This window comes from Odocoileus virginianus, chromosome 24, assembly GCF_023699985.2.
Source record: "Odocoileus virginianus isolate 20LAN1187 ecotype Illinois chromosome 24, Ovbor_1.2, whole genome shotgun sequence".
Taxonomy (NCBI): domain Eukaryota; kingdom Metazoa; phylum Chordata; class Mammalia; order Artiodactyla; family Cervidae; genus Odocoileus; species Odocoileus virginianus.
The window spans coordinates 28,433,973-28,461,320 of record NC_069697.1 but is presented as its reverse complement, the minus strand read 5'-3'; the positions used below and the strand labels follow the sequence as shown (position 1 = coordinate 28,461,320).

Below are 27,348 nucleotides of genomic sequence, written 5' to 3'. Positions count from 1 at the left end.
GGACCTTCCTGGGTAACTCTGACCAATGTTATCCATTTCGGTTCAAAGCCCCAAAAACCGCCCCGCCCCCCGCAACCCATTCCACTGAGCCAAGGTCAGACGCCCAGTTTAGGGTCCAATCCAGCGGCCTCCCTACCCTGCCCCCCTCCCAGTCCTGCCCAGTCTCTCCGGGTGCGGGTGGGGAGTGACACTGAGATAATTGGAGACCAAAACTCTAAGTGGTTTGAGAGCGGGGCTGGGGATCGGAACGCTGAGCCGGAGTTGCTGTTGGCAGGACTCGGTGGGGGTGGGGGGCAGAGGCGGGGCCGAGGGCCGGGCCAGGACTCTGCGACTGAGTCTGAGCGAAGCCCCCGCTCCTGCCTAGTCGGCGGCTAAATTTACCCAGGCTGACTCAGCCCTTGCCCGGAATGGGGGGGTGGGGGGAGTGTATCGAAGCAATGGGAAGAGCCAGCGGGGGTGGGGTGGGGGGCAAGGAAGGGAGAGTCCGCACTGGGGGAGACAGGGGTGGGCCGGAGTTTCCATCAGAGAAAGGGGTCTCCTCCAAGGCCCCGAGCAGGAAGGAGCGCAGGAACCCTGGGGGGAGGGATGCTCTGGGGAATGGGACGGTGAGAGGAAAAAGATGCCAAGGCTGGACAAAGGGAAGCTTAGATTTATTGAGCGCCTGCTGTGTCCCCAGGTACTGTGCAAGGCGCTTTACATACATTATCGCATTAAGTCCTCACAACAACCCTGCGAGGTAGGTGTTTATAAACCCCCATTTGACGGATGAGGAGACTGAGGCTCAGGGAGGTGAAGTGATTTGGCCGAGTTCACATGGCTAGTAAATAGAGACAGAGGCGGTGTCCGAGATCGAAGAGAAAAAAATACTTCAGTGTCTGAATCCCAGGCTGTTCGCTGTGGACGAGTACAGAGAGGGGCTCCGCGCGCTCCCAAGGTCTGCAAGGCCAGAGGCCTACTCGCGATCTCGCATGGCTGGAGACGGCAAGGCAGGGGACCCGCGCGCAGGAGCTAGGGAGCAATTGATTAACTGGCAGTGCCGAGGGTTGGCAAGACTCGGGGACTAGCTACGAGGGAAATCCGCGACCTGCGCGCGCCCCGTAGTGGCTACAGCGAGTATCACACCCCACACCTACAGGCTTTGGGGGACCGGCCTCTTCCCTTGCTGGTTTCTGGAAGAGGCAGAAACACGTAAGACCTTCTCAGGATTCTCTTTCACCTGGGTGGGAAATCGTGGTAACTATTTAGAGCATCACCAAGGAACACTGGGGCAGAGGAACAGGGGAAGGCCTAAAGGTCCCAAGCAGCTTCATTGGGTGCCTTCCCTCCCCAGCTCAGACCACCACAAACTAGGGACAGTGACAAGGCCACCATCCTGCCCTGCCTCAGGGATCCTACACCTAAACCTGAGAGACTGGAATAGGAGCCCTTGCCCACTTGCTTGGCTCTTCTGCAAACCCCGTACAGTCTCTTGAGTTGAGAGTGAATGCAGGTGTCCATGAAGCCACCCAGGGACCCTCAGACTCTGTTCACTTATTCCTAACTGTGAAGATATAAGAGCCTCTCCTAGGACTCCAAAACATCAGGAATGGACCTTAGAACGCCCTCATTTTACATATTATAGGAACTGGAGAGGGGAAATGACTTGCTTAAGGTCACCCAGCAAATCAGTCTCAGAGTTGGGGTTGGAACCCGAGATCTGTGAAACCAAAGTGAGTCCTCCTCTGCTTTGCTGGTGGCTTCTGCCAAGGGCCTCTCTGTCACCTGATCACCTCAGTTTGAGGCCTCTCCATCACCTTCCTCCTCCTGCTCAGAGGCCTGTCCTGCGGTTGCCCTGACTATCCCATCCCTGCCCTCCGGCCTCATCCCACCTAGGCCTCTCTGCTCAGCTCCATGCTAGTGCACTGGGCCCTGCTGAAGACCTTACCCACAGGCACTGGGTGGAGAAGGCATTCAAGTCTACTGCACACCCTCACCTCTCCTGGGAAAAAAATCATGACTTGGCATGTGCTCCCTCTCATCTGTGTGCCTTCTATGTTGAGTTCGGGAAAGGGTGGGTATAGGTAAGGGGTACAAGGACGTCTGTGAGGAGAAAAGGGGACACAAATATAACAAAGGGCCTCTCACTGTTGCTCCCTATTTCCCTGTGGAGTCCCCTTAATGTCCCTCGCCCCGAAGAGGACCTCCTAGGTTTTGCGGATGGCACCTACAATCTCTTGGGCATTGCCGCTCAGCTCGGCTGTCTTCCCGCCTTCCGGGGGCCCGGTCCGCTCTTCCCGCCAGGAGGCGCCCGAGGCTTCCGTGTCGCTCGCATCAGAAGAGCTGCTATGGACGCTGAGCTCCGCAGCTTCGTCTGAGTCGGAGTCCGGGGCGGTGTGGCGGCGGATGCGGGACACGGCTTCCCGCAGGGCCCCGGCATAGGGTCCAGGAGCTCGCGCCCAGCCCCGGCCTGCGCGCCGCGGGCCGGACGCCCCTTTCTCCGATCCCTCGGCACCGCGCGCTCCCCTCGAAGCCGCTGGGCCTAAGGCTGAGTGCTCTGGGCTACCTGGCTGCGTGGGGGGATCCTGTAGGTTTACTTCGCCAACTGGGAGCCCCAAGATGCGGGAGGCGCGCTCCTCCAGTGAGGAGTCCGCGGGCTTCCCGCCCTCAGCTTCGAGCCCCCGTCCCTCCCTGGGTTGGAGAGAAGGGCGACTGCTCAGCAGCAGCTTTCGGCAAGGGGAGGGAAGGACCGCGGGCCCCTCTCCCTCCTCTTGATTGGGTTTCGGTTGGCTGGGGGCATTCCCCACAAGGCGCGGCACCCCGGCGGGCAAAAGCTGCACATGCTGGGTTCGAGGGGTCGGGACGTACTGGGAGCGTATCACCACGCAAGTGGCGTCAATGACAAAGACGCCTTCCCCACGAGCGGGGCCACGGGAACTTCGGGGCAGGGTGTGGGGGCGTCGGGTCGCCTTCCAACCCTCCAAGGTCTCGGGTCCCGTCTCCCCTCTATGACCCAGGGATTCTCTCCATCCCGTGCCGCCTGGAGCCCAGGGTCTGGGGAGGGTCTGGCTGTGTCGGGGCGGCTGCTTTTTAATGGAGGGAACCCAGTGTTTGGGGAGCCAGGTCTGGTCTCTACCTTCCCTTCCTTCCCCGGAGCCCTTGGGATGGGGTCTGGACCTGGGAGTGGGACGCGGGGGGCTAGGGGTGGCAGTGGCAGACCCCGCAGGAACTGTGCCTGGGCTCCCAGCGGCTTTAGCTTGGGGATGGCCGTCGCTACCACTCTTCAGGCCAGCAGCAGCCAGCCTCAGGCTTTTCTCCGCGGCCCCCTTACCGGACTCCAGCCTTGGCCTGTCTGTTCCACAGCCTGGGGATCCCCCCAAGAGACCCCGCCCCTGACGGAGACCCCAGGCCCCTAGGACGTCCCGGTAGATCCGAGGATCTAGCCTCTTCTTTGCGCACCCTCCCTCTGTCCTAGTCGGCGCAGAGGTTGAAGAGGCGCGCGCCTGCGAGGGCTCTGGGCCTCGCTTAGTCCCCAGGGTCCTGTGGGGGCCCTCGTAAGAAGGTGGAGCCACGTAGGGTGGCGGCCGGTCCCAGCGGCGTCGCGGGGCCATCCCGGCAGCGCCTCTCAGCAGCAGGTGAGCCTCGTAGCTGGGGGGCCCTGGCCGCCGACCGCCCCAGGGCCCCGCCCACGCCGCCCCAGGGTTGCTCTGCGGCTGCGCGGATGGACGGGGCGGTCGCCCCACCGACCCCAGGCGCTCCGGCCTTGAGGAAGCTGGGAGCCCTGCAGAGTGGGCCACCCGAAGTGCATTCCGAGGCTCCAGGCGGGGCCGACCAGGGGGACTCCTTCGGGCCCCACCAGCCTTGCGCCTTTTTCGCTCGGTCTCCTTGGCCTCCCGCTCCTGCGATGCCGCTTTCCTTTTCTCTTGCTCCCGGGCTCGGGCCTCGGCCGGGGGCCCCGCCCGCCAGTTGGTCGCCTCCTGCAGCACCCTGGAGGCCCAGGGCCGGCGGGGCAGCGGCTCAGGGGATCCCGGGCGCGGCCCACACCTGGGACAATGAGCAGGAACCCAGGTGAGCAGTTTGTGGGGGAAGGGAGCCGAGGTCCGGGGAGCTGGGAGCGCTGGAGGCCACTTGGGGCCGCCAGGTGGAGGGATGTGTGTGAGTGTGTGCGCGTGTGCACGTGTGTATATGTTAGGGTTGAAGTCGAAGCGGGACTCCTCACCATCTCTCCATGCACACTTTAACAGCGTCTGCCCCATCTCACCTGCCCTTTCTCACGCCCACTCCTGTGCCCCCAAACAAACGGGATGAGTCAGGCCCCAGCCTTCGGGACGGGGTTGGGGGAGGCGTGGGAAAGAGAAGGGGGAACAGCAGCGCTGGCTGGTGCCCACGGGAAGGTCCGGACCCCAATCCCTGCCCCACCTCTCTCTTCCCCTTACCCCTCCTTCACTCACGTGCGGCTCTGGGGCCCGCGGACCCAGTGGCTGGCCTGGAAGTCCATGAGCTGTCGAGGAGGGGCGCGGCGACTATAATGACAGGAAATAGTCTTCACCTCGATCACCAGCAGCTTGGATTTCTGTACCCAGAGGCAGCTGCCAGACTCCTCATCCTGGAGCTCCCGGGGGCTATCGGGCCCCTCGGAGAAGAGCTGGCCATCCAGCATCCTGCCCCACCCCACCCCGGCCCCCCACCCTCCCACCCGCCCCGAAAGCCCCTTCCCAGCCCGGGGAGCCGGCGCCCACTGCAGAGCAGCGGGCCCAGCGACTGGGGACTATATATACCCAGGCACACGTGTGTGCCTGTCTGTGTGTGTGTGCGCGCGCATGTGACACGGCGCGGACGGCTCCGCGCTGCTACCTCCCCCACGTGCACGACCGCCCCCTGGGGCCCGGGATTGGGCGCCCCTTCCCACTTCTCTTGTCCCCCAAGCCTGATGGGACCCGCACGAGTGGGCAGGGGATTTCTTATTCTTGCCAAGCTGACAGTGCCCCCACCCCCGCCCCCGTTTCTTCAACCTTCCCGCCGTTTTAACCCTTCACTCTCCTGCTTCTCGGAGTGCCTGACCAGCAGCGCTCTGTCTCTGACATCCTGCCCGACTTTGATTTCTTCATCAGGGAGGTGATGGGAATGGAACTCAAGGTCTCTGCCTGCCACTCTCTGCTGGTTTCCAGGGGGTTGGGGTGCAGGAAGGGCTGGCCCACGGCTGGGGGGTTTATTTTTAGCGGCAGTGGCTTTCGGGAGCAGAGAGGAGATGAGTAACCAGCTTCCATGCAGTGGAGGGAGGAGGTGGTGGCTTGCCCGCAGCCTTTGTGCGACTCTGGGGGAGAGCTGCCTCCAAGCTCAAGAAGGGTCACCCCCACACCCTTAACTCCTTACCCTCTCAGTGGTGTGCCCAGGGCTGCTGGCACAGCAGGACAGGAGTCTGTCTTGGCCATCGAAGCTGCCCACACTTTCATCCTTAGATGTTTGTCCTTGGGCACCCATGGAGCCCTCTCTCTGAAGCAGGCTCTCCCAACCCCCAATCCAGAAGCCAGGATTTGAGGGTCCTACTGTTCTTAGCCTGAACTCTGCTCAGACTTTTGGAGGAAAGAGTGCTTACGCACTTGCACCCTTTCAGAGGGTATAGAGGAGGAATGGTGTGCTTCCTTGGCTAAACTAATCCCCTAGCAACTGAAATGATACAACTGGCCCCCATTTCCCAGCGTAGCCCTCTCTGTCACCGCTACCACAGTGCCTAGCTCGTTCAACCCCCACCTGGAGTGGTGCTCAAGGTGATCACCTTTCAGGCTCATTCTGTCCTGGGTGGGGGTGGTTGCTTGCATGATCCCTCCCCCCAAGCCTATACCAGGTGTCCCCTGATTCACCATGGTAATGTTAGTGGCAGTACAGCCCACGCCAACCCTTCCATGCAGAGACTTAGCAACCATGCCTGGCAACCATGGCAGCAGCTCCAGTGGAGAGGAGGGGTGCGGGGAGGTGGGAGAAAAGAGTGTGTATGGCAACAGTGCTGAAGAATGGATAATGCATCTCTCCTGAAGAATAGGTAAGAATAGAAGGCTATGAGGCTCCCAAATTTTATCCCTTGTCTTTCCTTCTGCTCCATCCTCATACCCTGAGACTGACTGGTTGGGTTTTTTAGGGGGACAGGAGAAGCAGATCCCAATTTGTTTTCCACTAACGTATACACAGCCCTTGGACACAGACCCTTCCTTTTAAGGTGAGGAGCCAGGAGGATTGTTTTAGAATGGGCATTGACTTACTGGGAACCACGGAAACAAAGCCCAGGCCTCCTGCTCCCTAACATGGACCTTTTAGAGAGAACCCAAACATCCTCTGTCCCATCCGCTCAGCCCACTTTACACCTACCAGCTACACCGGTGGGGTGGCTCTTGCTTGAAGATGCTTCCTTCCACCCAGGTCCCACCAGAGCCCCAAGGTTTTAAAAGTCCTTGCCTCCTCCCTAGACACGATGGAATGTGACAGAAGGCGACATCTGGCCTTTCCATCATGCACACACCCACACACACACAAACATACCCTAATTCTAATAACTTATAAGCCTTCCTCCCTCAAGAGTGGGAATGTGCTGTGAGAGCTTTGAAGGGGTGAATGCAGAAGCAGGGGCTTCTCCAAAGCCCCACAGCGCAGCACTGAGAGCAGAGCTTGGACGAGTGCCCAGTGCTTTTCTGTGTTCCATGGAGAAGCCTGGTTTGGAGGAACCAGTAGAGAATAGCCAGGGTCATGAGTTATCAGGCACAGTCTGTGTAGGGGCAAGGAAGTACTCTGAAACTCCTTCAAATCTGGGATAGGAAATGGTCCCATATCTCTAAGGCAGTGGTGAGACAGTCCCCAGAATGTGGGTCATACCCAACCATCTAGCAGCCCTTATGGTGCCTGGTGCTTGGACTACTGCTTTGGTCCACGTGGTTTCAGCACAGGGACAGGGTGACCGTAATCCTGCTGCTCCCCACCCCTCCTCTCCAGCTCTTACCCACCTTGGAAGAAAGGGATTTATAAGTTCAAAGACAGCTCAGCAAAATCCAGAGTCCAACCTTCCCTAAGAAAAGTGGATGATAATGGCAGGTCTCTCTGCCTACCCAGAGGAGACCCTCAGTCTTTCTACTCTCTGGAGACCGAGACCTAGCACTGTTATGGAATTTTCCTTGGATGCCAGCTATGGTCCAGGCAGAGGAGAAAGAGAGGTGATAAGGAGACTGCAGGGAATAGGGTGGGAAACAGTTTTGAAAGGAGAATTAGAAAGAATCTAGTGTAGTGGTAAAGTGCATAAGCTCTAAAGCAAGACTGTTTCAGCTCAAATCCTAGCTCTACTTTTTATTAATTCTGTGGCCCTAGGCTAGTTACTTGGCCTTTCTGTAACTCAGTTAAAAAAATACATAAAACTGAAATAGTATCTACTATTGTTCTGAGGATTAACTGAAGTAATATATATAAAGCACTGAGAATGGTGGCTGGCACACAGTTTAATATATGTGTGTGTGTGTGCTATTATTATTGTTCTTAATGATGAGTTGAAGAAGCCATATGAAGTAGAAACGCTTGAGCAGTAATGTCTATCAACTACAAAAATCAAACACTGAAATACCATGAAGAGGCTCCTGTCATTTTAATTAGGTTTGCCAGGAAAAGCAATAACCTCAGCTAACCACTCTGCCCTCCCCCTCCCTGCAACTCTCATCTCCTTTCATATGCATACAGCACAGGAAGCCAAGGGCCCTCCTCCCCGTGATCCTCCCCACTCCCATTAGAGGAAGAAATGCCACTACATGGACTCAGCCTCCTCCATACAGCATGAAACATGATGAATAAAAACATCTTTATGCAGAGTTCTGTTGTGCCTATTATCTTAGGGTGGAGTCAGGGACAGAGGCAAAGGCTGGGTGAGGTCTGAGGATCTCTTAGAGATCAGGATTTGCCTGAGGAGCACAGAGTTCATAGGTCACCCAGAAAGGGGGCTATGTCTAAAAGGAAAGGGGCTAGGATGGGCTAGGCTGAAAGTTTTCCTCAAGGGTGAGGATAAGGAGAGCTGAAAATCCATTTTCCTTCCTCCCCCACACGATCCCTCCTCCCATGTAGAAGGGTAGGGGGCTCCTGGGCAGGGAACAGAGTCACAATTCTCTAAAGGTCTCATCTGTGGTTCCCAGAGCTTTGGGCAGGCAGTGAGTAGGGCATATGCCCTGGTGCTGCACGACCCCTTCCCCCGGTTCAGGGCTTCTCTCCGCCTGTGAGCACCAGCGCCTGCAGGATGTCAGACAGGGATACAATCCCCTTGACCACATCATTCTCATCCACCACTACAAGTCGGTGAACCTGCATAGAGCCATGAGGGAGAAAGGGATGTTTAGTGCCAGCCTCATTGAAGGTGAGCCCTTCAGTCCCCACCCTCCATGCCAAACCAGAGCTGCTCCCCCCAGCTCCTTTTGGGTTGCTGGCCCTCCTACCTCTGCTTCTACCAGCCTGTTGATGATGGTTTCCAGAGTCTCATGCAGGTAGCACTTGAGAACACCCTCAAAGTAATGTGATCGATGTTGCAGGGCTTTGGTCACCGACACATCTAGGTTGTTGTAGGTCTTTTCTGCTGCCAGGTTCTGGGGAGAGAGAGGAAGATTCATGCAGGGAAGCAAGGGAGCCAGCCCCCAAACCCTGAGCCCACCCCACCTCACAGAGTGATTTAAAGTAGGTGTCAGCCATGCCCACAAGCCACGCCCAGCTCATTCAATTCCTTTTCAAACAGAATTTGAAAGCTTGGAAACTTCTAAAACCCTTAGATCCCAGAAGAGACTCTTCTTCTCCCTCTCCACATTCAATACCCCACCCCTTTCCCTACCTCCCAACCCACCCCCCCCAATCACTCACGATAACATCAAACTTGGAGTAGATGTCCACCACACGCCCTAGGGGGACAGAGGCAGCTCAGCAAGGAGGATCTGGCATCCAAGGCTCCCCCTGCCTACAGAACCACCTTCCAGGCTGAGCTGAGGGGACAGCAGATTTCCCCACAGCTTCCCTGGAGCCCTCCTCTCCCTGTGCCCAATCCCTCACCTTTCTCATCCACCACTGGCAGGGCTGAGACTCGGTGCTGTACAAAGATGCCCAGAGCCACGTACACAGGGGTGGTGGTGCGGACCATAGCAATGTTGGCATAGGTGCCAATCTGTAGCTCTTCCAGAGACTTAGACATGAACTCTGGCTTGGGGAACTCGGTGATCTGAGGAAATAACCATCACCTTGATTTTTTTTCAAGGCCCCTCAAACTACCCTTGGATACTCCTCCAACCAGTATATAAGAGGTAAACACTGGGCTGAGGAGAACTTACAAATAACTTGAGGAACTTGAGGATGCGCTTGTGGGTGAGGATGTACAAGGTGTTGCCTGATTCCGGGTCAATAACTGGCAGCCTGTGGATCTTGTTTCGAATTAATGAAGAGACAGCATCAAACAAGCTGTGGGAAGGCAGGGATTAATGATAAGTTCCACAGTGGTGGGCCTGAGGGTGCTGAAGTAGCTCTTTAGAGTGTGTTTACAAACAGGGAAAATAGGTGGTGGAGGGAGAGGAGCAGTGGGTTCAGACCAGACCTAAAGAATGTGCATGCATGTGTGTGCATGTGTGTGTGTGTTTGGGAGGAGTGTCTTTTTTCTCTTCTGTTCCTGGCTCTTTGGGTATCTAGGGCCTTAGCTATGCTGATGTCAAGGCTCTTTCCCCTTCTGGACAAATGGGTAGGTGGAACTCACCTGGCATTAGGAGAAATGCAGACAAGTGGTTTAAAGGAGTCCTGTAGGTACACCTCTGAAGGGAAAACGGAGGTTCACAAAACATTACCATGAAAAACTGTTTCCCAGGAATTCTCCATCCCTTTATCCTTTTACAACCCTCAGTTCTCCACATACCTCTCCAAGTTTCTATCTTGTGTTCTTCCAGCTCATAGATCTGCACCTGAAAGAAGAGGAAACAGAACTTGAGACTTGATCTCTCTGCTTTATTAACCCTTGTAGTTTGCTTGCAAGAAAGGAAATGAGAGTGAGGGACTCTGGGCAGGGAAAGTGGTTTTGGTCATGGACTCAGGAGCCTTACCAAGGCTGATTTATAGTAGCGGTGCAGGATATTGATGAAATCAGTGATGGTCAGCATGCCTAGAGGCCAAGATAACAGCCCTCAGCACTGCTCAAAAGCTTCTCTCCCTGCCCAGTACAAGATGCCAATAAAACAGTGTTCCAAAAACTGCTTACCCACAAAACTCTGCTTCTTACTATCCCACAAAGGGGCAGCCCGGACACCATTAGTCACCAAAGCAAAGAAAGCTTTCTTCACCTGTAGTGAAAGAGTAATAACCACAAAGGAAAATTCACAGGAGGCAGGACTGGAAAAGAACAGGGGTTGGGTATGCTGGGGAAAATGGGAGCCTAATCACATAGAAGGACAAGCGTATCACCCTTGGGATGAGGTAGGATGAGAGGTATTGAACCAGAGGCTCTGAGGAAGGGGGAAGGGAAAAGAGGATTTCACCCACCTGAAGGGAAGTATCAAATACAACCAGTTTTGAGCTTGTGGGAATCAGGTCATAGCAGCGATGAGACTTCATGAAGGAAGTATACACGCTATTGTTGGATTCCGGAGTCTCTGCATAGGGTGGGATAGTTACTAGCTTCCTCCCATGCAACAACTCACAATCAAAAGAGGCAGAAAATAAAAGTTTTGTAGTTGCTCAGATATTTATGGCATGATTTTTTTTTTTTTTACGGCATGATTTTATAAGGCCCACTTATAAAGGACAACAGGAACAGATATTCCATTTTGTTCCTATTGTTCCCACAAAACCTGGATAAACTCCTTAGAAACCATTTCATCCAACTTCACCCCCAGGTAGAACTGTATCTATTGGCTCCTTAAGCATAAGATGGCTGACTAAAACAGAAAGTCTATAAAACTTTCATTAACCTGTTCTAGTCTAAAAGTTTTTTTTTCCTCACCTTGAACTCATTTTCCTTCTCATATATTTATATGCACATTTTCACTTGTTCTCTTTCTCAATTAAAATGTAATTAAGTTTCTTAAAATCCAAGAAGTAAACTTCTTAAAATTCTTGTTAAGACTCACAGATGAGGAAGTCATAGTCCAAGGTGGGCCATTTTAGAACAGCAATAAGTTAGAGCCCAATGCTCAACTGACCTGGCCCCAAACAACCTGAGAGTCCATCTTGGGATGACCCTGTGAATCAGAAATCATCCCACCTACTCTAGACAAATGGCTGTGTTTACCTTTCCATTCCTCTGATTTTAACTGCTTGCTCTACTGGAGCAGCAATCCCCAAAATAACAGCCCAAATGTGCTACATAGTATGCCTGTATATCTAAAAATATTATGTCATTTAATCTGTAAGGCAAATAAATATTGTCATTTTTCAGCTGAGAAAACAGACAGAAAGCCATAAAACAAAAACTGCTCAACATCATATCATTAGTAACAAGAAAGGCTCACACATAGATCTACATGATTCCAAAGTTCATGCTCTTAAATCCTAATCAGTTGTTTTTTATTTTTAATTTTTTTATCAAAGTTATATAGGTACACAGTTTAGAGAGTCAAATAGTTCTATAATTTTGTTAAGAAAAACTGCAGTTCCTAGCACCCACCTCCCTCCACCCCTCCCCAGAGATGAAACCTCTTTTAGCTGATTATTTTGGTACTTATTTCTATGTCTACAAATAATATGCTTATATTGCTACCTTTTTTTTCACTTTTAGGCAGTGACTATTATCATGCAAGGAAGATGACAGGCATTCTCTATTATCATATGAGGAAGATGAAAACTTTCAATTCTATTTCCTACCAGGACCCCATTATAAACCTGTACCTCCCAACTCTCCATTCTCCCAGAAGTTAAATTCCATCAGTATTTAAATAATTTGACTGAATATTCATTATTCTGAGTTATGTCAAGTAGTAAAGTCTGATTTTTTTTTCCTTCACAACTTTGTTTTCCTTGGAGTTAATAATTGTCTTTTTGTTTGCTTAGTTCTCTATGTTTAGTACTTACAACTAATTCAATCCCCAAACTCTTTACCAATTGTTTAAGTCTCCTTTCAAGAAGTTCAGAAGCATGGGATAGTCTATCAATTTAACTACCCAAAGAAGTCTCTCTGGAGCCTTCTGACCTGCTCAAATCTGGGCTGGTTGGCCTGCCGTGCACTTCTGTCATCTTGAGATCTTCCTTCATTGCCATCCTGGGACCCCTTTCACGTCTCTCCTGTATTAGCACTCTTGTGTCCTGTATCCATGATTTCCTCTTTTTTGATTATTCCCTTGTTTTGGTGAAGCACATTTTCCAGTAGCTTCCTGAGAAAGGGTGCATGGGAGGTCCATTTTTTGAGACCTTGCACCCTACAAATATCTCTATGTTACCCTCATCTTTGACTTATAATTTGTCTGGCTACAGAATTCTAGGTTGAACTTTATTTTCCTGCAGAATATTGAGGGCACTGCTTCACTGCTTTCCAAGCTTCTGGTGTTGTTCAGAGTTTGGGGTCCCAGGCCCTTCTGATTCTTTGTATATGTCTTGTTATTTTCTCTCTGGAAACTCAGGATCTTCTCTTTGTTCGGTGTTCTGAAATTTTATGATGATTGTGCTTTGGGTGGGAGAATTTCACCCGTTGTGCTGAATATTGAACGAGTTCTTTCAATGTGAAAACTAATGTTCTTCGGTTCTAGGAAATGTTCTTAAAATATTTCCTTGATTGTTTCCTTCCCTCTGTGCTGTCATTTTTCTCTTTCTGTAACTCCTATTATTTGGACTTCCAAAACTGACCCTTAAGGTCTGTTTTTGTTTTTAAAACACAGTAGTTCCCCCTGCCCCACTCACCTAATCCAAGGTTTCACTTTCCACCGTTTCAGTTACCCATAATCAAACCTTGTCTGAATATTAAATAGAAAATTCCAGAAACAAGCAATTCATAAGTTTTCAATTGTGTGGCATCCTGAGCAGCATGATGAAATCTCCTGCTATTCAGCTCAGTTCCAGCCCTAGGAGGCAATCATCCCTTTGTCCAGCATATCCCATCCACTACTCGTTACTCATTAGTAGCCCTCTCAGTGATCAGACTGTCATGGATGTCATTGCTGTGCTTGTGGGCAAGTAACCCTTATTTTGGAGGACGTTTCTGAGGGCCTAGTGGTTAAGACTCCGAGTTTCTTGGAGAAGGAAATGGTAACCCATTCTAGTATTCTTTTTTTTTCATTCTAGTATTCTTGCCTGGTAAATCTCATGAACAGAGGAGCCTGGCAGGCTACAGTCCATGGAGTCGCAAAGTCTGGCACTACTTTAGCAACTAAACAACAATAACAAACTCTTATTTTACTTAAAATTGAAGCTGTAGTGCTGGTGTGTGTGTGATTAGTCGCTCAGTCATGTCCAACTCTTTGCGTGTCCAACCCAGGGTTCGAACCCATTTCCTGCACAGCAGGCGGATTCTTTACCACTGAGCCACTGGGGGGAGTCTGAAAACCTAGAATGCTTCCTGTAAGTGAAAAGGTGAAAGTTCTCAACTTAATAAGGGAAAGAAAAACAATCATATGCTGAGGTTGCTAAGATCTATGATAAAAATGAATCTTCTATCTGTGAAACTGAGAAGAAACAGAAAATCATGCTAGTTTTGCTGTTGCAACTCAATTGCAAAAGTTATAGGGTCAGTGTGTGAAAAGTGCTTAGTCAAGATGTGAAAGGTATTATGTTTGTACAATAAGACATTTAGAGGTAGACAGACTGAGAGACGTAGGTTCGATCCCTGGGTTAGGAAGATCCCCTGGAGTAGGAAATGGCAACCCACTCTAGTATTCTTGCCTGGAAAATGCCATGGACAGAGGAGCCTGGCAGGCTATAGTCCATGGGGTCACAAAGAGTCAGACACGAATGAGCACACATACACCTTATTCTTATTAGACTGACCAACCACATTCACATAACTCTTAGTATACAGTTATCATTGTTCTATTTTATTATTGTTGTTGTTAATCTCTTACTATGCCTAATTTGTAAATTAAACTTTATCATAGGTATGCACGGGGCTTCCCAGGTGGTGCTGGTGGTAAAGAACTCGCCTGTCAATGAAGGAGACACAAAAGATATGGGTTCGATCCTTAGATAGGGAAGAGCCCCCAGAGGAGGGCATGGGAATCCACTTCAGTATTCTTGCCTGGAGAATCCCTTGGACAGAGAAGTATGGCAGGCTACATAGTCCATATGGTCGCACAGAGTCAGACACAACAGAAGCAATTTAGCATGCATACACTCATAGGTATGTATGTACGTAAGTAAGGATATATAGGAAAAAACATTATATATACAGTTTAATACTATCTGTGGTTTCAGGCATCCACTGGGAGTCTTGTAATGTATTCCCCAAGGATAAGGAGGCACTAAACACTGCTTCTTTTTTCTATTTCCTCTTTTTTCATTTTTTTCCTTTTTCATTATAGTTTATTAAAAGATACCAAATACAATTCCTTGTGCTAATATAGTAGGACCTTGTTGTTTCTTCTATATATGTAGTAGTTTGTATCTGCTAATCCTATACTCCTAATTTGTCCCCCTTCTTTCTCCTTTGGTAACCATAAGTTTATTTTCTATGTCTGTGAGTTCACTTTGATTTTTAATTCTTACTTTATGAGAGATTTCTTCAACTTGATTTTCCAAACCTCCTAGTTTAACATTTTTGCTGTTATATTTTTAATTTCTAAGAGCTCCTTTTCTCTTTTCTGAACATTCCTTTTCTTTAAAAAATTACATCTTATACTTGCTTCATGGTGGAAATATGTTCTTTATTTGAGTAAGTATTAATGTTCATTTTTAAAGTTTTCTTCTTTATGCATTGACTTTTCCCACTGTTGCTTTTTTTCCTGTTTGTCTTTTCCTTTTTTCTTCTTCATTTGGGGGGACAGTTTGGATTACTCTTTTCGCATTAGAGGCTTTCTTTAGATGTCTGGTAATCCTTGGTTTAAAGGAGGATTCAAACCATATTTTAAGAATGGAGTCTTTAAAGCTGATTAGAAGCTCTATGTGTGTAGATGAGCCTTGTTAACTGTGAACCATTAAGATGGGGAACAGTCAGTACTTATATTTTTAGGTTTTTCCTTCAATGGGATTCTGAAGAAAAGGATTATTCATTTGACTCTGTGCTTGAGGACGAAGTCTTTTCTATCAGCATTCTGAAAACTGAGTGAGGGAAAGGACTAGGGTCTCAGCATCTAGTATAGTTCACTTCACACTCGTGTTTTCAGCACAGTACCTCAGCCCCTTTCTGTACCTCCAGTCTCTGCCAAAGTTAGGATGGGCAGTTTTCCAGCTGCACTTAGTGGCATAGGAAGTCTTGGGATGTGACTCCTTAGACCTTCAGGGCTTCTGGGCTTTCCCTCTGCTAGTTACAGTTGAGTTTTCTCAGGTATGCTAAGTCATTTACCACTCTTCTGTCTGCTTTCCAGCTTCCAAAAATTCATTGCTATTGTCTCCTCACTTGTTCTCCCTATTCTGGTGGTTTTTGTACCTTCAAGAATAATTCCTTCATGGTGGCTTTAGTGGCTTTTTGTGAAGGAACAAAAGTAGATACATGTATTAAACCCACCATCTCTAACTGGAAGGCCACCATTGTTCTTCAAACCTGAAAACTCACAGACTCCCAAGAACGTGTCTTTTGATACCAGTTCAAGACATGCTACAATGATAGTTAAATAATATTACAGGCTACAGGCCTGCAAACATATTTGGTTTGGTTTTCACCTAATAATTAATTTAAATAATTTAGTTGCCCAATTTAAAAGTTCTGGAGATTTGTAAGAATCCAAATTCCCAGTTTCTTTTCATAATCAGAAGATCTGACAAAACTAGGTCTTGAATTCCTGAATAGCAGCAATTAACCAGACTAGGCTAGTTGCTGCTTCCTTTTAGATGCAATGAGAACCACAGGTTATTGTAATCACATGCAACCCATGTCACTACTTGATCCATGTAGACAATTTGAGTTTCTTACCCCTGCTTCAGTTGGTGCTAACGCAAATGCACTCAGAAACTCAAAATAAGCACTGACATCATGGTGCAGTCATCAGTTATAAAGAATCATCCAGGTAATTCAAAATATGACTATATTAACTTTTTTGGGTACTAACGACATAAAAATAGATCATTTAAAAATTCCTGTGGAGAACTCACAGACCTTTAATAATATATCCCAGAATCTCATCCCATATTTTAATCCTCTGAGAAAGTACATATTCCTAATGCCATAAACATGTCCGAGAAAGACTAAGAGTGTTCCTGGGCAAAACCCTTTACCAGAGATGCCTATAATTTTGCTTCTTTCCAGACGACCAGGGTTGGACCACCCTGCTCTAACCAGGTATTTGGGCAGATGCTGGAATTCCCTTCTCCTGTGCCCTGAATTTTAGGGTTTAGTGCCTCTTATTTCTGGATTAGTTGTAAGGGTTTTCAAGTCCTTTCTATAATTTCTTGTGTATACTCAGTGGCTTTAGTGAGATCGCTGGATGATAAAATCCTAGTAGCATTGTTTGGGCTACTCAGATCATACCCAGGACTTCTAAAACATGGTTAGCCAGCCCAGAGTTGCCTACGGAAGTTCTCCCTGTATCTCAAGTTTCTCTCAAGTGGTTTGATGACTGAAGATATTAATCATCCTCACCATGCCCAAGATTTATTCTTAGGTGATCTCACAAAATCACTTGTTCCTGATTTATGTGGTTTGGCACATTATCTGGCCCAGCCTTGATTTTCCCAGGGAAGACTCTGGGAAAAATTCAAAAGCACTGCTGAATATGAATTAGGATCAGGCTGTTGTTTTCATACCAGTTTCCTTTCCTCAGTAAACTTACCTTGAAGATGCTCATTTTCCACAACTGGGTAGCTCTCTGAAAAAGGGACCTGGAAAGACAAGAGAAACAAAGACTCAGCCTATCTTAGGCTCCATCCATTTGAGCCTGGCAACATTAGGGGAGGGGCTGGTGAACTAATGACTTCCTTTAAAGCACTACAAGGTCCTTCAGAAATATTGTCTCATTTAATCTTTATAATAACCCTAAGGTGAATACTATTATCAGCCTTATTTTCAGATTAGGAAATTGAGGTTCAAGAAATATTAAGCAACCTGCCCATGGCTGGCAAGGGGTGAAATGGGGATCTGAATACAGGTCTGTGTGGTTCCAAAGCTCATGGCCTTTTATACTACATTGCCTAATGAAACATTAGGACTTAAAAGCTAACACTAGAATATATGAGCTTAAAGTTGGCCCCACAAGACTTTCACAGACCTATTTATAAAGATATGGAAGCTGGAGAGACAACACTACTTTCCCTCAAATAGTCACTAAGCGTAGGTGTAGGCACCTGAGTCACTGACATACACCTTACCATGAGAGAGGGCCGCATCTGGGGAGGATCCCAGCAGCTGACTGTCAGCAATGATCAAAGTTTGAATGACTGAGGGGTAGATGGGAAGGATAAATGTTCTGAAACTAGGGAACTGAGTCCTCTCAGCCCCTTGTGAGTCAAAGGCTGCTATAGCCCAGAGGGGGCTGGTTTTCCAAGTTTTCCTGTTCAAGACAGTCTGAGATTAGAAAGTGCTCTGAATACAGAGAAATCTTCAGAGCATCTCGGTGCTCCCTCAAGTGGGAACATTTGGAAATTTCATTCTTATCTAGGAACCCAGGAGAGATCATGATCATTTTTGTCTGCTGGAATCAATAGTTTTGACTCTATTTGCTCTTTTTGGGTAATATTCCCAAAGTAACTTAAAGTCACACTTCACCTCCACAGCTGCAGTAGTAACATGAATTTAAAGGCCTTGGCTTGAACCTGGGAGGTTGGCTGGTGGTAAACAGGGTCAAGTTGATTGGAAAGCTCTAAATTTCCCTCCTCTAATAGGCCAGGATGGGGGCAGGGGGTTAATCTCCCTCTCTTCTCTCTGGGCTGCATAAGACTTGCATCATGGCCTGGCATTTTGGCATAGCTATCGGAACAACAGCCTCATCATTTATAAGTGGGAGAGAGGACTGTTTAGCAGTAAAGCAGTCTCACAAAGACCTATACAAAGAAGCAGAAACAGTGACTTCTGTAGAAATTATTGTACCCACCATATGATACTTACTTCACTGTGCTACAGTTATTTTGTTCATTATCTATTTGAGCAGACTATAAATTCCTGGAAGCCTGAAACTATCTTACACTTCTTTGTATTCTCTCACATCACCTAGCATGTGGGTTTGCATATAATTCTCAAGTGTTTTGCTTTTTAACACTCAAACTGGTAATGATTCACACTGATATGGACAGAGAGATCTAAGACTGCATTATAGAGAGAGAAAAGAGATGTACAGCTAAACAGAGACATAGATACCTACATAAGAGTCAGATACAATTGAATATGACTTTCTTTCTGCCTGTTTCTCCATAGAGGAGTGGGGCAACTATGTCTACTCTCTCTACATTTAATAACACAGGGGACTTGAGACTGCTGTACTACATAAGTACAAAATATTATTCACAGAGACACACCCTATATCTGCTGCAAGACTCATAGTTTCTTCCAAACTCCTGATCCACCTTTCCAGTTGTTTGCTGGATCACCATAGATGTCAGAGACTCCTCAAATGCTTCAATACAAGAGAACCACATCTGTCCCTCCAATCCTATTATTCTTAACTGTTGTTCCCACCTCCGCTTTTGCATTGCTCTCTTCCCAGTTGCCTGAACTGTGGTCTTGATTTCCACAAAAATGAGCTATCCCAACATGCCTGCTTAGAATGATAGAGCACGGCGTGACCTAAACTTGTCCTTAATATCTATCAACTAAGCTGCTATGTTAGAAATAAATGCCTCAAATCCATCTCGCTCCTTTCCACTCTCATAGTTTTAACATAGCCTCTTACATCACATTTCTGCAACATTCTCTAAACTGTTATCCCTGACAGTTTAAGAGAAGAGGAAATCTATTTCCTCTTCAATTCGTCTTTCATGCTGTTACTAAGTTCTCTCCCCAGGCATCTCAGGTTTGGAAGGGACTTTCAACTCCAGGAACCAAGAACTCACTACTTTCTGAAGTGGCTTCTCCATTTACAGAAAGTCATTAGGAATATTCTTAAAGTACACTTACTACCTTGCTCATAAATCTTGTGTGTGTGTGTGTGTGTGTGTGTGTGCGCGCGTGCGTGCGCACTGTCATGTCTGGCTCTTTGCAATCCCATGGACTGTAGGCTCCTCTGTCCATGGAATTTTCCAGGCAAGAATACTGGTGTGGTTGTCATTACTATTCCAGGGGATCTTTCTGACCAAGGATTGAACCTGTGTCTCTTGTGTCTCCTGCATAGGCAGGCAAGTTCTTTACCACTAGCACCACCTGGGAAGCCCCAAATCTTCCATGGGTCCCCTTATTACAAAACAAAGTTCAAACTTAATGTGGTACGAAATATCTTCAACCTGACCTCAACCTACTTTCCCAGTCTTTTCTCCAACTATGACCAAAATCCAAAGCTCCAGCAACATCAGCCACTGGCTGACCCCCAATTAATCGCTACGCACCCGTTTCTATGCCCTTGCTCACACTGTTCTCTCAACCTGCAATGCCCTCTCACGGGCTGTCAGTAATTTCTCCTTCCCCTATGCTGCCACAGTCCTGTTTTTGCATCTTAATGACAGCATTCACTACAGTCTACCTTAAATAACAGCTGTCACTGACTTGCCCTTGCCTCCACTGCAGTTAGGCTAAGCATTTTCAAAGCGGGGGGTTTTTCTTTTTTCTTCGTTTATTTATCAGATGCACCACGTGGCCTGTGGTATCTTAATCCCCCCACTAGCAATTGAACCCAGGCTCTAGCAGTGAAAAGGCTGAGTCCTAACCACTGGACTGCCAGTGTACTCCGTTTTTTTTTTTTTTTCCTTTTTAGAACAATTTCTGTTCCAAGAAACTTCTAATCCAGTACATAAAATGTGATGGCTAAATTAGAAGATCCATATAAAAATGCTTTGTAAGCCATAATAATTTATAAGTAAAAAATAATGTCATTTTGAATTTAATGGAATAAGACCTTTTATTTTTGTTCAGAATTCTCCTAATCTATAAGAACTTACTCCCTTGCCTGGGTGACCAGTTGCAAATCATTTTACTTTGGTTTAGATTCTTCTTTATAACCTGAGGGACATGACCTCTCTGCAGGCAGAGAAAGAGTACAATAAGGGAATCACTCTGGGCATGTAACTGATGGAGAGAAAGGTGAACCGGCAGTCGTCATACAACTATAGTAGGAGATGATAAAAACCAGGAGAGGAAGAGCTACTCTGTTTGACAAAGAATACATGGAAGGAAGGAAGAGAATGGGAAGGGTTCCAGAGTGCCAGACCAAGGCTCCTGAGAGTGAGGAGAGGTACAGAGAGTAGGGGACCTGCAGCAACTCTGGGAGGATGACAGGGACCTGCCACAATCTGTCAACGCCTGCTACCCAAGAAGGAGCTAGGCCAACACACCTGCTTAGAATCGCAGAGCAGGGCACGACCTAAACTAGATCAGGGACACAGTGGCCTCTAACACTGTAAGATTCCCTCCTTCAGGGAAACCCCACTTTTCAGTCTTGTTAAGGCTAAGTTATCTTGCTGAACACCTCAAAGCAGTATGAAAGTCTTTCAGACGTCCCTCCTGTCAAAGATTCTATGGCTCACACTCGGACAACTGGGGACCTGGTGCTACCTGCAAGCGGGGGTCCCTCGGAACCCCCTGCTTCACCTAAGGAAGCTGGCTCACGACCCTTCTCTCTCAGGCAAACCTCTGAAGGGCTTGAGGTGCTAAATGAGGAGGAGGTCCGAGATCGCCAGGGAGTGATCAAGGAGTGCCAGGAGTCATTGCCCGCTCGGGCTTAAAGTACCGTGGACCGAAGGCAGGCACCGGCGCGGCCCAGTCTTTGAGATGCGCTCAGCGAAAGAGCGGAGGGGCAGGGTCACGGTATAGGACAGACACCCTGCTTCTCGTTGACTGGGCACCAGCGCCGGTCCCGGTTCCCCAGTCCCCTGACTGGGGTCTCGGGCTCCACAGCGCACCCCTGCCCCCCGCCACCTTCCCGCGCTCCTCACCGCCTCCATCGCGAGAGACGCCGGCTGGGTTCTTTCGCTTTAGGAAGCTGGCCCGGGGCAAGGGGGCGGAGAAGGCCCCGCCTCACATCCGGTACCGCAACGCACTTCCGCCTACGTCAGAACCTACGCAAGCCAAGGGTGGAAAGCGGGGAGCTCACCCTTCCGGTGTGTCCTCGCCTCAGAAACCGCCCTCCCCGGCTCCTGTCAGACCTCACTGATCCCACCGACGGCGAGGGTGACGGGACGGAGTCGCTTGTATTTAAAATGTTCTTTTTTTTATTTGTCGTTTAAAAACAAACTTGGAAGAAGCAAAATCCAAAACTTGCCCTTTGCCTCTTGCAACATAAATTATGTACAGTTCAGAATGATCGCTGATACAAAACATGCCAAGGACAGGGGCGCTGGGGGTGGAGGGAGAGAGGGCGCTTTAAAAAAGGGAATCATTTCATCCGTTGTTACGAAGGACCAACCTTGCTGTACAGGATACACACAACACAAAATAAAGTCTTCACGGGATTCACACTTGTCAGAGATTTATTTTTTAAAAAGGGGGAGGGTCCTGGAGGTGAGGGGAGAAGACCATAAATGGGAAAAAACTGAAAATTGAGTATGTGCAAGTGTAAACCAACCCAAAGTACAAACATGGGGGGGCGAGGGGGAGGGAGGGAATTCTGATGCAATTATACAGGCGGGGTACTTAAAAAAAAAAAAAACCAACAACCAAAATTCCAACCTTGTAGCTTGGGTCTGAGTTAGTTTATATAAAAATTAAAAACTGTATAAGGTTTCTTCACTAAATTCTACAGGACTATCAGATACCTAGCATATGCTTACAAAGTCTGCCCCATCCCCTTTTCCCAATCCCAGGGCCCAAGCCCCAATCAGAGCCTGACTCGCAGGAGCCAATCTCCCCTTCCCTGTAACCTAGACCTTTTGCTCTTGGAAAAGGAACATCCAATGGCTTTGGGGGCAGAAGCCCAGTCTCCCCACTGTGATTTCATTACAGTGGTTTCTGTGGGGGTGGGGGATGTTATTCTCTTAAACATTTGCAGCTTGAAACAGTTGAGGAAGCAGCTTAAAAAAAAAATTTCCCTACCCCCATCAATCCGCAACCCCCCAAATTCAAAAACAAACAAAAACAAACCTAAAATCACAACAGCGACCGTGCTCCCCCTCCAGCAGGCCCACCCATACACCACCACCAAGCCCACCCCCACACTCCAGACATTTGATTCTTGAAAATATTAATTACAAAATGCCCTTTGCCCACAGCCCCTAGGAGAGAACTGCATATAAGCTTCATCTTCATCCCCATGGCTCCCTACCAGAGAGGGGTCTGGGGCCTCACCCACCCCCTGACCTACCCCTACCCCCAGGAAGAGGTTCAACTGCAGCACAAGCTTGGGCAGAAAGGGGAAGGAAAGGGAGGCAGGGGAACCCATTACCCTCTGGCTCCCCCTGGGGCCAGCTCACTTTTGTGCGTTATAACATAGTCCAACTATACAAAAGGGGGTGGGAATTGCCCAACCTCTATACCCCCACCTTACAGCAGTCACAGCCAGGGGGTGGGGAGGAGGGGGTGAGGAAAAGGGCGGTAGGTTGGGTAATGGAGGGGGCTCCCCCACAAGGGGAGCTCCATGTATCCGCCCCACACCCCCCTACCATTTATAAACTGGTTTTGTAAAAAGAAAATAGATATATTTATATAGAATATATAAAGCACAAAAATTAGTAGTTTTACATTTGCTCTCCCCGGGGGTGGGGGGAGAGGGGAGGGTTCTCACCTCCAGCCGGCTCCCCCATGCCCCACAAGACTATGTACAATCCCATGTATAAATAGATAAATACCCCCCACCCTCCCCGCGCTGACACTAAGCTCCCCCACCCCCACATCACCACCCCTTCTCACCAGACCAGCAGCAGTTTGGTGACTGAGGGAAAGTGGGAGCTCCGGGCCACACCCTGCCTCACTGGGTATGGGCATGCCACTCAGGGATAGCCCTCACCCTACCACCCACCCACCCCATCCAGGGGCTGGAGGGCAAATGGGCTCATGATGGGGTTGGGAAAACAGGAGGGAGATACTCTGGTCCTAAGTTGAGCACCCCACTCCTGCCCCCATGTCCAGATGGAGAAGGAAGTCCTAGAGCAACTAGGGGCCAGTTATCCCCAATCTTCATCATCATTAGCCTCAACCACCATCCCATGCCCGTAATTAAAAACAAAGATGGATTTTTTGTTGTTGTTTTTTCTTCTTCCTCCTACCCCCCTTCCACCCACTCAGAAGAGGGCAGTGAGGTGGGGGAGAGGGTTGGGGCAGTAGGGGGCTTGGAGAGGGTCTCACATTTCAAAACAGCAAAAAATCCAACACTTAAATGAGGTAGGTGTGGGTGCGGGGTCTCCTTGCCCGGCTTGCCTGGCTTGCCCTCCTGGGCAGCTGGGCGCCTCTTTCCCATTCATGTTGCATTTGTCAGAGTGGAAAACAAGGAAACACAACCCATAGAGAGACAGAAACACAGAGGAGAAGAGGGAGACAGAGACAGATCGAGAGGGAAGGGGATGGGGGTGAGGGTGGGGGCAGGACCCGGCAGGCAGGGCCAGGTGTGGGACCCGGCCTTTGGGATTGTCAAGCTTAGTCAAGTCTCTTTGCAGCCTTGAGTTGGGCCAGAGAGGTCGGTGGGAGCAGCAGGGCTGTGAGGCCCGGCCACACATCCTCCTCCCCCCTCCCTGCTGCCTCCCAGATGCTCTGGGTAGTTCCCGGCCCGTATCCCCCTCAAACCTGAGATGCCCAATGGCTGCTTCTGTCTGGCCCCTCCTGGAGCTGGGGGCAGAGATGCCAGCCTGGGGGCCGGTGGCGGGGAAGAGGGTCGTCCCTGGTGCCCAGGGTGGGCTTGGCCTAGGGCCCTCTGCCCCAGCCTCCTGCTCCAGGGGCTCCGGTCAGCCGGCAGCCCCAGCCCTGGGTCCTGGCTCTGGCTGCTACCTCTCCTCCCCCTCATCCCTTTCAGGGAAGAGGTTGGGGGTGGGGGGGCTCCCCTGCCTGGTAGCCTCAAAGCTTCTTAGTTCATCCACTTCCGACAATTCCAGGCTCCACAGTGGCAGGGGATCTTGTGCTGATCGTCCTCAAAATCAAACTGATAGTCATATGTCAGCTGGAAAGAGAAGAGGGCACAATCAAGGCCAGTTCACCAGAGGAAGTGGGGGAAGTGGCTTTGGGATTGAAGAAGAGAGAGCTGCTCTGTCACTCACTGAGAGATGCTTCCTCTTACCTCCTCTCCTTTGGGGATTCGCCGGCTGGAGATGATGATGATTTTGTCCTCCTTGTCAAATGTCACAACTTCCGCCACACAGTTAGGGGCACAAGAATGGTTAATGTACCTAGGCAGTGGGACAAAGAGAGAAATATCATGCTACTGGGTTGGATGATGCTGGTTCCTTGTTGGCCCACCCCCAGAGTGCCACCCTGAGGGAACTCCTAAATCCCTTCTTGCTCATCCCTCTCACCTGGCAGGGCCTCCGGTCAACGTAGCATCAATGACATGTTCGTTGTTTATTCGAAACATGTAGATGCCTCGATTCTAGAAAGGCAGAGGTTGCAGAAGGGGCAAGAATATCAGAGAAGGGCAGCAGTGGTGGTGGCGGGGTCAGGTGGTGGGCTTGGGCAGTGAGCTCATCTTCATTTCTTACTCTTCCTTTCTCCTGCCTCTCCCCTCCTCTTCCCACAGCAGCTTTCCACCTGCTCCTCTGGCCCCAATCCTGCCCCTGCCCCTTGGCTAAGTGTACCATGATGGCCCCTCTGCCAGCCCATACCTGCTCCTCATAGATTTTCTCCCGCCGGTTGGCCACCTCATTGCGAATGATGGTGCCAATGTACTCAATGACCATTGTGTGCTTTTCTAGGTCCTTGGCTGCATAGAGACCCAGGCCCTGGATACGGGAGCGAGCCAGATAGACATTGTTCTTCCACTCAGTGCGGAGCCGCCGGTACTGAGATGACTTGGAGTGCACAAACTGCTTGCTGTACGGGGTGTTGGTCTCGCCTGTGAAGGTGCTCTGATATGCCTTGGACATGCTGGTGCTGTTCAGAGTGTGGGGCCTGGGAGGTGATACAGTCCACAGTCCATGACAAGACAGCTCTACCCCAGACCAGGCACACACCACCCGCTTCCTCCCTGGGATGTGTAACACTCCAGTGAGGGCACGTGCTGCCTTGCGAGTGGAGTAGAGGCATCTTAGTCTTGGCTGTGGCGAGGCAGCAACTAGCTATGGGGACCCTTCCAACACCCTGTGTGGCGGAGAGAGCCCAGGATGGTGGGGTGGGGTGTGAAGGGAGGGAAGGGGCACTGATTCCCCTACACTGAGCCTGCTCTCCCATCTCCCTGCCTTCTACCACCCTCCTGCCAAACCAGACTCAAGGCCATGCTCACGACCTCTGGGAGGTCTTCCCCAAGCAGCCCAGGACTGGAATTTAAGCTCACAGATTTGCTGAAATCTCTGAGTCCTATCTCTTGCTCATGCTGAAAGTTCTGCAAACGGGGGCCATGTCTACCACATTGGGCTGGATTTGAATTAAAACTGGCCCTGAATTCACAGCCAAATGGTGGTATCTTTTCCTTTCTTTAGACTGTTCCCTTTCTCTGCCAGTGGGCTCTGTGCAGATGGCTCAGTGCAGGGGAATGGCTGCTGCCTAGCAGGATGCCTTCTCACCACCCTAGGGCATCAGCCAAGTTCTTGCCCATCCCAGAGCAGTGGTTTTCAAACTGACTCTTTTTCACATAGCAGAAATCTTGTTTTTTACTTTAACAAAACATTACAGGAATACCAATACATAAACTAGATGGAAACGCAACTCTTCTGGTTGAATCCAGTATGGGGAAGGGGGGAGTTATGCATGAAGAGGGCCAAGTTCTGCCCACTCAGTTTATGTGTTCCAGGGCTTTCTGAAACACAGTTTGAAAACCACTGGTGTAGAGCATCAAGGACCAGGGCTGGCGAGGGTAGAGTTTGACGCTCTACGACAGTCCAAAGAGCAACCGAAGACCTTCAAGAAAGCCCTCCTCTCGTGGATTCTGCCTCCCTCTACCCAGGGACCAAGGTCAGGCTACTGTGGTACACAGCAAGAACAGTGAACCACAAGTCAAGAGGTAAGGCTCTGGTCCCAGCTGTGACCTTTGTCTAGTCACTTAACCTTTCTGGGTCTCAGTTTTCTCAGCTGTAAATGGGGATAATACCACCTGCCCTACCTACCTCATAAGGTTGTTGTGAGGATCAAATGAGATAATGGATGTGAAAACGCTTTGAAAAAAAAAGTATAAAGTGCTATACAAATGTAAGGTTTTATTAGTTTTTCTATTATATTCCTAATTATTTATTTTTGACACCAACTCAGCCTGGGGACGGGAAGGTGAATCTAGCACTCATGGGGTATCTGTCTAAGGTTGGGGAGAATCACAGGCCCCCTGGAAGCAACACAGGACAAGATGGTGGCATCTTGGTCCTTTATACATAAGACCTCACCACTGTCTACCCAGAACCTCCCCAAGGGCCATTCCCAGAACACCCAAGAGAAGTGTCCCTAGACTGCAGGTCAACCCCAAGCACCTTAGAGGCTGGGGGAGGAAAAGGATACCCTAGTGATACCTGTATACTCTCTAGTCAGGAGGCTAGAGTGAACCCCCAGTCTCTCCAAGGGAACTCTGATCTGTAACCCCAAACACTCGTAATTAGCCAGAGGGCCCTACCAACCGCATACCCACAACCTTTGGTTCAGCCCCACAAGCTCACCGTTTGTAGTGTGTGAGGATTTTAGGCTCTGACCGAGCACAGCCAGTGGGGTTGATCATGAGCGGTAGCTCCATCAGGGGGTGGCGTCCATAGCGGAATAAATAATTTTGACAGCTTTCCACTCCAGGCAGCTGTGGGCACAGGTCACACTCACTTCAGCCTGAGCACTTCTGGGGCAAGACCAACATTCCCAGGGCCCTCCTGGCCCTGGGCCCCCGGCCCCCGGCCCTTCCTTACTGATTCAGCTATGCGCAGCACAGCGTGCACCGTCAGCCCGAAGAGCTCCTCGCCTTTCAGGTACTCAGGGAAGAGCCGCAGCATGTCGGCCTCTTTCCTCATGGCTGCCACAGGCTCGATGATGCGATTCCAAACGGCTAAGAGACAAGGAAAGACGACAGCCCTCAGAGGCAACTTCTGCTTACTGATCTCAGCCCCAACCCCCATCCGATGCTAGGGTGG

The 27,348-nt window shown here is 49.6% G+C and overlaps 3 protein-coding genes across 3 annotated transcripts in view; all 3 read right to left on the bottom strand.

Annotated features, from left to right (window-relative positions):
- Positions 1 to 629: 629 nt before the first annotated feature.
- Positions 630 to 4,666, bottom strand: DDN (dendrin). Its single transcript, XM_020886942.2, has 2 exons — positions 4,428 to 4,666; positions 630 to 4,020 (listed from the first exon to the last, which is right to left on the bottom strand). Exons 1-2 carry the CDS (start codon positions 4,634 to 4,636, stop codon positions 2,184 to 2,186), a joined length of 2,046 nt encoding a protein of 681 aa, XP_020742601.2. The 5' UTR covers positions 4,637 to 4,666; the 3' UTR covers positions 630 to 2,183.
- A 2,907-nt stretch (positions 4,667 to 7,573) lies between these two features.
- PRKAG1 (protein kinase AMP-activated non-catalytic subunit gamma 1) lies at positions 7,574 to 21,212 on the bottom strand. Its single transcript, XM_020886940.2, has 12 exons — positions 21,109 to 21,212; positions 16,866 to 16,914; positions 10,501 to 10,610; positions 10,220 to 10,301; positions 10,065 to 10,123; positions 9,881 to 9,926; positions 9,725 to 9,779; positions 9,309 to 9,435; positions 9,034 to 9,199; positions 8,848 to 8,885; positions 8,433 to 8,579; positions 7,574 to 8,301 (listed from the first exon to the last, which is right to left on the bottom strand). Exons 1-12 carry the CDS (start codon positions 21,115 to 21,117, stop codon positions 8,197 to 8,199), a joined length of 993 nt encoding a protein of 330 aa, XP_020742599.1. The 5' UTR covers positions 21,118 to 21,212; the 3' UTR covers positions 7,574 to 8,196.
- A 149-nt stretch (positions 21,213 to 21,361) lies between these two features.
- Positions 21,362 to 27,348, bottom strand: part of KMT2D (lysine methyltransferase 2D) — a 39,606-nt gene continuing 33,619 nt past the window's right edge. The window contains exons 51-57 of the mRNA XM_070454846.1: positions 27,127 to 27,263; positions 26,890 to 27,020; positions 26,353 to 26,400; positions 24,916 to 25,201; positions 24,610 to 24,683; positions 24,375 to 24,483; positions 21,362 to 24,257 (exon numbers count right to left, since the gene is read on the bottom strand). Of these exons, the coding sequence (XP_070310947.1) occupies positions 24,165 to 24,257; positions 24,375 to 24,483; positions 24,610 to 24,683; positions 24,916 to 25,201; positions 26,353 to 26,400; positions 26,890 to 27,020; positions 27,127 to 27,263 (878 nt within the window). The 3' untranslated portion in view covers positions 21,362 to 24,164. The remainder of the gene's footprint in view (positions 24,258 to 24,374; positions 24,484 to 24,609; positions 24,684 to 24,915; positions 25,202 to 26,352; positions 26,401 to 26,889; positions 27,021 to 27,126; positions 27,264 to 27,348) is intronic.

Bases quoted from the DNA above. Each gene is read 5' to 3' on its own strand.
- DDN (XM_020886942.2), bottom strand. From the start codon at position 4,636: ATGCTGGATGGCCAGCTCTTCTCCGAGGGGCCCGATAGCCCCCGGGAG. The intron at 4,021-4,427 runs GTGAGTGAAGGA...TCATTGTCCCAG, and splicing joins CGCGGGCCCCAGAGCCGCAC to GTGTGGGCCGCGCCCGGGAT.
- PRKAG1 (XM_020886940.2), bottom strand. The intron at 9,927-10,064 runs GTAAGGCTCCTG...CTCTTCTTTCAG, and splicing joins GCTACTATAAATCAGCCTTG to GTGCAGATCTATGAGCTGGA. The intron at 9,436-9,724 runs GTGAGTTCCACC...GCCTTCCCACAG, and splicing joins TGCATTTCTCCTAATGCCAG to CTTGTTTGATGCTGTCTCTT.